This window comes from Littorina saxatilis, linkage group LG1, assembly GCF_037325665.1.
Source record: "Littorina saxatilis isolate snail1 linkage group LG1, US_GU_Lsax_2.0, whole genome shotgun sequence".
NCBI lineage: Eukaryota > Metazoa > Mollusca > Gastropoda > Littorinimorpha > Littorinidae > Littorina > Littorina saxatilis.
Genome location: NC_090245.1, coordinates 12,573,768 through 12,586,267, shown reverse-complemented (window position 1 = coordinate 12,586,267; position 12,500 = coordinate 12,573,768). Strand labels below are relative to the sequence as shown.

Genomic DNA, 12,500 nt, shown 5'->3' with positions numbered 1-12,500 from the left:
GGCATTAATTGGGCCAAGTCGACTTCGGACTTAATTTAAGCCAGGCATTAATTGGGCCAAGTCGACTTCGGACTTAATTTAAGCCAGGCATTAATTGGGCCAAGTCGACTTCGGACTTAATTTAAGCCAGGCAATAATTGGGCCAAGTCGACTTCGGACTTAATTTAAGCCAGGCAATAATTGGGCCAAGTCGACTTCGGACTTAATTTAAGCCAGGCATTAATTGGGCGAAGTCGACTTCGGACTTAATTTAAGCCAGGCATTAATTGGGCCAAGTCGACTTCGGACTTAATTTAAGCCAGGCATTAATTGGGCCAAGTCGACTTCGCGAAGTCTGCTTCACGAAGGTCGCTGCACGAAGCTTTGGCACTGAATGTTAGGTTAAAAAAAACTTCGTAAAGTATTCGTGAAGTCTACTTCCGGCTTAATCAAGGACAGCCTTAAACAACCATCAACACCACCATAGCCTGGATCTCTCCAGGTTTGTTCACGTGATTAGCTCGGAGCATCTTTCAACTTGAACACCTACACAAATTCAATGGCCTTTCATGGCAGGCGTCTTTCTGCGCAGAGTAAGATTTTGTTGTTGGAATAATTTTGTAATGTACACCATTGTCAACATATGAAAAGGTAAGTCAGTGAAATATGCCAACTCTTCTTTCAGGGAACGCTACCAGACTGTGGATTTCTGGTGTATGTTCAAGTAGAAGATCATTTTGTGATGGCTGATATTGACTGATTAGGGGCCCGGTAGCTCAGTTGGTAGAGCACTGGACTTGTATCCAGTTGGCCGCTGTCAGCGTGAGTTCGTCCCCACGTTCGGCGGGAGATTTATTTCTCAGAGTCAACTTTGTGTGCAGACTCTCCTCGGTGTCCGAACACCCCCGTGTGTACTGTACACGCAAGCACAAGACCAAGTACGCACGAAAAAAATCCTGTAATCCATGTCAGAGTTCGGTGGGTTATAGAAACACAAAAATACCCAGCATGCTTCCTCCGAAAACGGCGTATGGCTGCCTAAATGGCGGGGTAAAAAACAGTCATACACGTAAAATTCCACTCGTGCAAAAAACACGAGTGTACGTGGGAGTTTCAGCCCACGAACGCAGAAGAAGGTAGAGCACTGGACTTGTGATCCTAAGGTCGCAGGTTCGAATCCGGGCCGGTGTCACGAACTGAAAACTCTGCCTGAACAATCCTTCTCATTGCGGCCAATGCGCATGCGCTAACATGGGGAGATTAATCAGGTCGTGAACAACCTAACCCTAACCCTAACCCTAACCCTAACCCTAATCCTAACCCGAACCCTAACCCATGGTTCGATCGGTCAAAGGGTCGCATTTTGTATGTCCAAGATTGGCGCATGCGCATTGACCACAATGAGAAGGATTGTTCAGGCAGAGTTTTCAGTTCGTGACACCGGGACGGACACGGGTCAACTTTATGTACAGTCTCAGAGACGGTATCCATGTTCCACCCCCGTGTCACTACTGTGGCACGTAAAAGACCTCGATCTTTCTGCCATATGTGCAGGTGGCTGATTACACCTAAACTCGCAGACACCTGGGTAGCGCGACTATGTTGCTGCTAGCTTTCCACTGGAAGGAAGCGACCCGAATTTCCCAGCGATGGGACAATAAAGTAATGAAAATGAAAATGAAAATGAAAATATGATAGTTCCCGCACATGGAAGGAATGTATATACATGTAATTAAATTCAAACATCATTCTGATTTGTTGATGATGACATAAGACATACGACATAAGATCATCTATTTCCATTAAACAATTAAACAACGACGGAACGACATTCATTTTCCTCGACTCTTTCCGTAGAAAGCAATATTTCAACACAAATCACCTAAGTGGTCATATTATTTTGTGTTCGCTTGTCACAGCATATGTGTGTCAAAAACTTGAATTTAAAAAAATGTTAATACCTGAATGAATAAAGCAACTTTCTTTTTTAATAACATTTGTGTTGCTGCGGAGGATGCAGTAATATCGAATTCTGCAGAGATACAGACGCTTGCACCTCAGATTTGTGACCCTCCACCACGAAATGAGTCGCATGTCACCTTTGCATGATTTTCATATTTTTACATTTTCCTAAAGAGTTTTTTATGCTCTATCCAGTGGTGAAACCCGTTTTAGAAAAGAGCGAAAACTGTTTGAGTTATAAGCCTGTGACTAAGGTGACCCTCACACTGTTACAAGACACTCCCCGGACTTATATTGAGCCTAGCGCAGAACCGCGCGAGGTGACATGCGACTCATTTCGTGGTGGAGGGTCACATTTGTGGTTAGTAACGCGTATGATGTGCCAACCGTACCACTTCTAAATTGTCATTAATGTTTGTGTATTTGATCACACTTCCTGGCTAAAGCTAGAGAAACAAATCGTAAGAAACACACCAAAACAACAAAACAAAACAACAACAACAACAAAAACAAATGGGCAAATGCTGAAAAAGCAAAAACTGACAGCAGATTATTGCCAAAATAATTGTATCTGTAAAATCGCCACCATCTCCTTAAAGAAGTGTGCAACGACTCAAACTCGCATAAAGCCGATCGCCAGACCTGCTTATTATAGACTCCAGACTCGAGTGGGTTTTGCTTGCATAGTTATTGTGTACAATGGTCAATATTGAACTTCCCCGTTGACTTCTGAGGAGCAGAGAAAAACACGAGTAACAATCTTGAGTAAATAGGCAAATAAACTTATTGACCGTCTCAGCCATTGTCTATTTTTGCAACCAACAAAGAGAAACATCATGGAAGTGCAATGAGACTTTGCACAGCTGAAGACATTTCTAATTTTGTGCATAACAAAGGTCTGACTTTGAACAACACAATCTTTTTTTCTCTTCTGTTCCGTTTTGTTTTGACGGCAAGGGAGCTAGCGTTGGGGTGGGGGGGGGGGGGAGGAGGGGAGGGGGGTGGGTGAGGGCGTGAGGCAACAAATGTCATTACACCCCCGGTATAGGGGTGTGTATAGGTTTCGCTCGATGTGTTTGTTTGTTTGTGTTCGCATATAGATCTCAAGAATGAACGGACCGATCGTCACCAAACTTGGTGAACAGGTTCTATACATTCCTGAGACGGTCCTTACAAAAATTGGGACCAGTCAAACACACGGTTAGGGAGTTATTGGTGGATTAAGATTCTACAAGGACTTATAGAGGCACATATTAATGGTCAAAGGGAAATAACCTTCTCAGTTGGTGGCAATGAGAATGGTTATTTCCCTTTGACCAACGGGGGTGTTTTTCCTACCTCGGAGGAATTTCTTGTTCTAATACCATTCAATTGCAACCGCACTTAATGTTTGTAGCAGTGTAAGCCTGCACCATAATGCATATATTTGACCTTGGTCTACCCAATACATTAACAGCCATCTCTTCTGATACCGCGTTCAGACTTATTGCATTTTCATGTCTTTGATATGAGAGTCGTTAAAGTATCTGTCACTTTCGCGATATCCCGTGAGTGGACTCGAGCGACCGCTCTCATAAGTATTTATTTATATTGTTTGCGTAGATATTCTTCGCAGCAAGACAAAATGTACTCTGCGATAAGGTGATCAGAATGAAACGAGAAAAGCCAGAAACGCTATCTCAGACACATTCCAACTGGGCTAGTGCATTCCGGCTTTCCCGCAGTGGGGCACTGCGGTTATGAAATTAAAAGCCCCTCCTGTTTTTGGAACCGCAGGAGCTTTCTAGTTTGCTGTTAGATAGATTTTTGGTTCCTCTTTCCTGTCATGCTCTCTTTTTCTTCATGAATTCTTTTCTTTTTTCTGCCTTCTTGCTCATTCACCTGTATTTTTTCCAAAAATCTCTTCTCTTGCCGCTTGTCTCGCGATTCATGTATAGTTTAATCTGTTAGTGTTCTGATGTAAGTCCAGCAGTAGATAGGTTAAGCCTATTTTAACATACTGGAAACTGGTAATCTTCCAGTAGGTATTAATTTAGTTTTACTAAAGCCTGCTGGGACACAAGTAATGGGTTAGTGCATTTGTAAACAGGAATCGCTTGACAAGTGGCCCCCTTCATCCCCCCCTTCCTCGTCCTGATATGGCTCTGCGTAGTCGGCTGGACGTTAAGCAACAAATAAACAAACAAACAAACAAACATTCCGGGTTGTTGATTAATAATCAAAAAACAAGAAAGGTAGGTTGTTGGAACGTTTGCTATTGATTTTGGAATTTTTTTTGGCAACCAACAAAGAGAAACATCATGTTTTTTTTATTTTTTTTTATTTTTACCTTTCTTGTTTTTTGATTCTGAATTTTGGAACGTTGGCAGTGTCTTTGTTTTTGGATTTGTTGATTAATAGATACAAGGAAAACGAGTAGGCTACTCTGTAATACGTAGATAAGAGATGTTGGCTTTTTCATTCAAACTTTCAAAACATCAACAGTGGACATACGCAGACAACATAATACAACATAACAAATGTGTGTGTGTGTGTGTGTGTGTGTGTGTATGTGTGTGTGTTTGTGTGTGTGTGTGTGTGTGTGTGTGTGTCTTTGTGTGTGTGTGTGTCTGTGTCTGTGTGTCTGTGTCTGTGTGCATGTGTGTGTGTGTGTGTGTGAGAGAGAGAGAGAGAGAGAGAGAGAGAGACAGACAGAGAGAGAGACAGACAGAGAGAGAGACAGACAGACAGACAGACAGACAGACTGAAAGACAGTCAGACAGACAGAGAGAGACAGAGATAGTACATCTGAAGTAGACGTTTTTTTCTGAGAGAGAAGTCACCTTCAAATTTATCAAAACCTGCACGTTGTTCTCTTCAACATGCGTACTGGTGCTACCCAGCCCAACCCCATCCAATATTTAGACAGGGCATCCCCAGCACATCTCCACTAATTAGCCTGACATTGGTTACCATCACCACCCACTTACCTGCAGACACACAGGTGAGGAATGAAAGACGCGGACAAAAACACAAATACTGACAAACACACAACCAGTAAAGATCGCGTCGCACCTGTTTTTCTGCTCCACGAGGGAGGCCGCCAGCAATTGGAAGCTGTTATTCCTGCTGCTCTTGAACATGCTGGCTCCCACACTGCCTGCCCCTCCGACACCAGATCCCCCTGAGCTTGCCCCTCCTCCTCCCCCTCCCCCTGTCCCTCCGCCTGTCCCATCCTTGGACATGGTAATGGCGCGTTGCCAGAGAGCGCGAGTTCGAACTCTTCCGCTACCACGCTCCATCCTGTGGCATGAAGCGTCAGGATGGTGGGAAGTGTCTGTGTGTGAGATTGTTCAATGCCTCTTTAACATTTCACTCATCCAAGGCATGCTGTCCATTTCCTGGTTGTAAAGCATCACGGGCATGTCTGTAACCTTAACTGATTTTACGCTGACTCAAAGCAATGTTGTCCATTTCTTGATTGCATAGCATCATGGGTATGTTTGTAACCTTAACTGATTTGATGCTGACTCAAAGCAATGTTGTCCATTTCTTCATTGTATAGCACCATGGGCATCTTCGTAGTCTTAACGGATTTGACGTGTTCTCCTAGGCATGCTGTCCATTTCCAGATTCTATAGCACCATGGGCATCTTTGTAGTCTTAACGGATTTGACGTGTTCTCCTAGGCATGCTGTCCATTTCCAGATTGTATAGCACCATGGGCATGTTTGAAGCCTTAACTGTCTTGACGTTGTCTCTTTGCTAACCGTTTATTTTGGTGACGGCGAAAGCTCGTACACCCTCCATTTCGGAACGCCCATCCATATTGACGAACTAACGCCACGTAAATATCTTTAATGTTTTGATCTGTGTCTTTTAGCTTCCACATTTAACACGATGAGAGTTGATATCCTGACCCTGGGTCAATGATTTCTTGTGTTTGTGCGTAAGTTAGTGCTTCATACCTTCAACTCATATCAGCAAAATATTGATTGACGTTCCAGCCCAGTCACTGTTTGACAGATTCTGTGACATCTTCCGTCATGGTCCACTTTGGAAGAAAACGACCCAACGCTTTTTCTTGTTAGCTGTTCATCTGTATTGTCCTGCTTCACAAATAAAACAGATAGACTGCTAAAGTTCTAAAATCAATTTTAAAAAAACCACCAGGAATGGAAAGGCCAAATAAAAATATATGTTAGTTTAGGGTTACCCGACCGACCCTATTTTTTCCCCACCTTTTGGCACATTTTGTGAACCATACCGAGACTAAGGGAAGTAACCTCCTTTAAAATCGACTAAATTTAATTTAAAAAAAATTAAAAGCCGACCTACCGAACCTATCTTTTTTGGTCACGTTACCCCAAACCAACATATATTTTTGTTTGGCCTAAGGTATTGGAACGTGTTCATTGTAACAAAACGTCTTGCTTTGTCCAAATAAATAACCACCAACACTGTATAGCCGTCTCCAACTTTAATGTCTTCCTCATTCGGTACATGCCCCTTTAAGTCTCCACCTTCCAGTGGCGATTCAAAAACACTGCGGCCAGCGATGTGTTGTCATAACTCATGAAGGGAAACCGATAATCGATTGCACGTCGATGTTGCTGTTGTTGCGGTAGTGATGGCGAAGTACTGTAGTCGTTGCTGTTGTCGGAGGTGGGGAAAGAGGGAGTTGGGAAGGCGACAATTTGGGAATAATTTCACTGCAATTGACAGAAAGAGACACTTGTAATGGTGGAAGGAAAGGTAGGGGTAGAAGGCAAAGGTGAGGTATGGTTAGATTGAATCACAGGGAGGGTTGGGTGTGGGAGTGGGGGGTGGGCAGGAAAGTCGACAGGGGAGAGAAAATCCGCCACGTAATCCGCTCAATGCCCACTCGAGTCCGATCGGTGGTCCGGTTTGACGAGAAAATCTCTTGGTCAGTCCTTGCCCTTCACATTCACATTGTCTGTCCACTGACCATCTCAGCTCGCCTTGAGTTGCTGTCCCTGTTGACGTCTTCTGTACCAGGTTTAATCCCCTGCGATTATGTAAGAAGGGTTTCTGGAACCACAACGTACCAATCATTTCAATAATCTCCCGCGAAGATGGCACATGTGACGGGGATGAATATATAAAAGGACCATCACTTATGTCGAAGACAGATTTTAAGTGTTTTGGGCCTTGCTGTCAGTGAGGACTTTAACTCCACATTTACATCGAAGGCAGGAGAATTTAACTGATCGGGTTAATCTGTAAGGAACAATCATCTGAAGTTCTACAAGCAGACTCGCCGAAGGGGAACGCGTTTGGTAAGGCCTAAAAAAAAAATAGGTGTGGTTACGGTAACCCGACCTACCCTATTTTTAGGGGCCGATCCTATAACTTTTTATTACATTTCTCAAAACAAAAACAAAACAAAAAAAACAAGTGCAAAAAACGCAATGAAAGCGAAAGCGCCCAAGTCGCACACTTATTTCCCTGTCAAGTAGGTTTAATTTGTACACATTAGAAAAAAAAGTTAAAAAAAAAAAAAGTGATTGCCTACCTACCTACCCTATTTTTTTTGGCTATGTTACCGTAACCACACCTATTTTTTTTTTTGGTAAAGGGAAATCTCAAAAGCAGTTGTCTGAGTTTTATTTCCTCACCCGGTGCTCTGGGTATAACGACCCATGCACACACAAAAAAACCACCAACGCTTGCAAGGAACCCTTCTTGCCAAAACGCCAATGCTCCGACGCGAGAGAAAACTGAGTTTCCATACTTTGCGAATTTAGAGCTCTGGCAAGTTGTCATTTTTACCAAAAGTAGTGCAATTATCTGGTACACCAAAAGGCTTTGTGAGTAAACCAATGTACGTTTGCACTCAGACTTTTTTTTACCCAAAGTACCGCTATTAATCTCCATACCAAAGGCTCTGTGAAACTAGAATCGATGTATGTTGCACTACGACTATTGCTAACCAAAAGAAATGCTAGTAATAATTATTTGTACCAAAGGCTCTGATGTACGTTTGCACCAAGACTAATTTTCACCGAAAATAGTGCTGCTACTTTTGGCACGACAGACTATGTGAACAAAATGGTCGATGTATGTCAGTACGAAGAATATTTGTCTTCTTCTAGATTTCCTTTCGAATTGATTTCCAAGGCATGAAAAGTAATAAGTGGCATCCGATTATTTTTCAAGTCCCTACACAGAGCACAAGTAAACTTTCCCTGCTAAATCACAGAAATACCGATGACTTCAACGCGCGAGCCAAACGAACGGTATCTACAGACACTGAGAACAGACATCATTTAACTTTGATGACTCAATCCCGGGAAACGCGAACGAGCACAATGAATACTGCGCTTTGCGGTAGCGTTTCAACGCATGCAGGCCCTACTTTGTCACACGTTTCAAGACTAAGATCGACCATAAAGCGAAAGGCCGGTGTTACACGAGAAAATTACTCCCACGAGATTTTTACTCCGGAGTAAAAATTTCGTACAAAACTTTTACTCCCTTTACGAAAAAGGCACTCCCCCATTACACGAAAAAATTACTCCCCACGACAGGTGAGTTCCGACTAAACATTTCGTACACAAATGTTACTCCCCTGACGAATAAAAAACGAATAAATTACTTCACCCTAACACGAGCAATTTAACTTCCCATGCCAGGTGTACACAATTTTTACTCCCTTGTCCCCTGTTAGTCTTAGAGGTGGAAGGGGTGGAGGGAGGGTAGCGCGACATTCGTTTGCGCGAGATCACATTAGATTGGCATTATCCCTTCGCCCGCATCCCATTTTAGCATACGAGATTTTTACTGGAAGTAAAAAAATGGGGAGTAAACATTTCGTAGAGGGAGTAATTTGTTCGTGTCTTGGGGAGTTCTTTTCTCGTACGAAGAATTTACTCGGAGTAAGAATTTCGTACGAAATTTTTACTCCGGAGTAAATTTTTCGTGGAGTAAACATTTCGTGTTACACCGGGCGGCCATTGGAAGACTCGAGCACAATGGCTCCCTGTCGCTCTGGGGAGCGTTGAACAAGGTTTATCTGGCCCTCCAAAACCCCTAATTGCTGACGTTGCTGGCACAAAAGCCTCTACTCACACTTCTATCTCAACCCTTCCTCATTCACGGGCTTTCGCCGGTGAAACGCGTTCAGCTTTTTCAGGCATTCAGCTTTCTCACTCGATATATACTCGAGACTGAACTATAACTGTTGTTTCCTGGTCAAATTAAAGAAAATCATGTCAATTTCTAAGTTTAAATTAAACAAATTGATTGAACAAATTTGACCCCATGATTGTAACGAACCTAAGCTCGACCAGTTTTATGGAAGGGAGGGGGGCTTTTCAGTGTTTATACAAGACCAACGAGGCCGAATGAGAAAGCAGAATGCCTGAGAAAGTTAAACGCGTTACGCCGGTGTAACACGACATTTTTACTCCACGAAAAATTTACTCCGGAGTAAATATTTCGTACGAAATTCTTACTCCGAGTACACTTTTCGTACGAGAAATGAACTCCCCAAGGCACGAAAAAATTACTCCCTCCACGAAATTTTTACTCCCCATTTTTTTTACTTCCAGTAAAAATCTCGTACGCAAAAATGGGATGGGGGCGAAGGGATAATGCCAATAAGTGATCTCGCGCACACGAATGTCGCGCTACCCTCCTTCCACCTCTTCCACCACCAAGACTAACAGGGGACAAGGAAGTAACAATTTCGTACACCTGGCATGGGCAGTTAAATTGCTCGTGTTGGGGTGAAGTAATTTATTCGTTAATTATTCGTCAGGGGAGTAACATTTTTGAACGAAATGTTTACTCGGAACTCACCTGCCTTGGGGAGTAATTTTCTCGTGCAAAGGGAGAGTGTTTTTTTCGTAAAGGGAGTAACTTTTTCGTACGAAATGTTTACTCCGGAGTAAAAATCTCGTGGGAGTAATTTTCTCGTGTTACGCCGGTGCCGAAATGTAAACGGGTGTCAACAGGTGTCTGGTTTCACTCTTCATGCCTTCGACCTTGCCTTGCTTTCAACCTGTTCTGGAAACCAGGCAGATCTCTTCACAGTTGGCGACAGTTATTTACAAAAAAGAAGCTTGGTTGGTGTTACAATATAAAAACAAAAACAAAAACAATCTTAAATGTTTAATTTGTGGTGGGGTTTTTTGAGCATTTTTGAAAGACGGATAGAGAGTGCTAAACTTAAAGCTATACCTACACAAAAGCTGATCCCACCGACATACTCTTGACTTTTTCCGCGATAGACGCCTAGAAAATACAGTGATTGTGCTGGGAGAGGGTTTCTCAAACCGACACATGTCTATAATTTGTACATTGAAAATGGGCTATTTCATATGTTTATATTAACAGAAAAAGTCGAATTCATCGCGGATCCGCATAATAATCCCATCCGTGAAAATAAAGTCGCTTTATTCACAGGTCCGACAAAATGATACATTCTGGAAAAAATAAGATACTTGACTTTCAACTCAGTATATAGCAACTTACTCATATCTTTCAGTTACTTTCTTGTTTGCCAGCATGCCGACTTGCCAATCGTCTTACAGTGAAAGTTACTGCGTTGGTCAGAACACACGTTAACTCTGATTTAGTTTCCGTCACAGGAGCTTGTATCCAATCGCCGGTCGATCATTATTTACAGTCCACTACTACGACATACTACTACTATATACTCAGTAGTAGTATGTCGTAGTAGTGGACTGTAAATAATGATCGACCGGCGATTGGATACAAGCTCCTGTGGTTTCCGTGTTATCTTTTCTGTTTGCATAGTCACCTGTGCAATTATTATCTTGTATTTCCCTTTTCCGTCGTTTATTACGTCGTTTTAGTTCCAGGGATCTGGCATCGGAATGATCAATCTCTCTTAATTATTGCTGCCTCTACTACACGAAGATCGCAAAATCGTTATTTAACACACTCACCGATAAATGTGGGACGATCGAAACGGTGCAACGAACGGCAGTGCGATTTTATCAGGAAAGACTGTAGGGAACCCAATGTAAGGTATTGTAAAGATTCCTTTACAATCGCCCATTGCCATTTACTGAAGCACGAACTTGGTTGCGATCGGGTAAATGACTATATTGTTGTATAGGGTGGGAAAGAACGGTGTAAATGAACAGTATGAGACAAACTGGAGCAGTTTTGAATAAAATACTAAAGAACAAGAACAAGAACAAGAATGTATTCCGTCACGTAGCATAAAAGCCACTGGTGTTTTTCGATCCTGTGACTTATGAAGGGTTCGGGATCGTACGTTTTACCGTTAGAGTCCTCTGCAAGCCACCTCGGCTTCTTAGGTTTCTTGATCTTATTTTTTGGAACTTTCGATCGTGATTAAAGAAAAGAATGTATTCAAGAAGCTAAAAAGTCTACACCTGATTGGTAATGTTTCACATTTCGTTTAATCTTGTTTTCAACGATAAGCATTGAGAAGAGCAATAACATACATACTTGGACGTTTTTCTGGACTAACCTAACTACGTACCCGCTCTGTATATTTGTTTCTGTCTTAGTTTCTGTTAGTTTTCTTAGGTTCCTCGAAAAAAGAACAGAAAAATAACCCTTGCTTTTTACATTTAATTAGACCGACCGTTAAATATCGGAAATGAACCTTTCAAAACCAGCGTTAGAATATAGGCCATTAAGGCCAAATTCGAGACATACTGTTCCTTTATTCATATCGACCACTTTATGATTGACACTGAATATTTATATCACGACAGGGAGGTGACTGAGAATACAAATTCATTGCAACTCAATATCCTTTGCACAATAATTCACTTTGATACATTTTTTTCTGTCTACAAATTGACTGAGTTTTTCAGGCGGAAGAAACGAGACTGACCAGAAAGACTGCCTACCACTGACAAAGCGTCTTTTCAATGAGACTGTGAAGCTTCCCGCAAGCTAATCTATATTTCATTTCATGTTAACCACTTTGTACGGGTAGTCTGTGATCTTGGCTATCTTTTTAGCACGATAGAACAGCTCTCGATTCTTGCGTATTCCCTTTATGGTTTCTTTCTTCTTCTGCATGACTAAGTCACTTGAAGTGCGTGGTTAATAGGACCATTTCTGATTTATACAACATGCATGGTTCTGAATTTGGCAGGCTATTTGTTTCTGGATTGACATAACATGCTTTATAGGTTTCTGTATAGGACCAGTTCTGATTGATATAAAATGTTTTATAGGTTCCCGGTGCAAACAATTACAAGCAGGATTCTACTGCGCGCGCAGTAGTGACACTGCGTTCAAACAGTTAATAAAATCCTGAAGTTTTTGCCCATCCAAGAACGGATGTTTTCTCCGCGGTTTAAAAAGAACTCCATGGAAAGAAATGTTGGTACATATCACCCAGAGCCGTTCTAAATGTTACCAAGGCCTGGGACATCTGATCACACTAATATACTAATAATTATGCCGGAACAGCTTATTTGTCTGACACTTTTTTCTGGTTTTGTTTTTAATTAATTGATTAATTATATTCAAAACTCATACTTATGCAACACACAGCATCACACCGGAGGAACGTAAACGTATTCACACACCCTATTCACTGA

At 42.1% G+C, this 12,500-nt stretch overlaps 1 protein-coding gene across 3 annotated transcripts in view; it reads right to left on the bottom strand.

Moving 5' to 3' along the window:
* The window catches only part of LOC138962184 (myosin heavy chain, clone 203-like), a 94,295-nt gene that overhangs the window by 24,244 nt on the left and 57,551 nt on the right, over positions 1-12,500 (bottom strand). Inside the window, exon 1 of one of the 3 annotated variants that reach the window (XM_070333920.1) lies at positions 4,996-6,120. The exons of the other annotated variants lie outside the window; for them this stretch is intronic. Within the exon in view, the coding sequence (XP_070190021.1) occupies positions 4,996-5,222 (227 nt within the window). The 5' untranslated portion in view covers positions 5,223-6,120. Of the gene's footprint in view, positions 1-4,995; positions 6,121-12,500 lie in introns of those variants that run through there. 3 annotated transcript variants of the gene reach the window in all.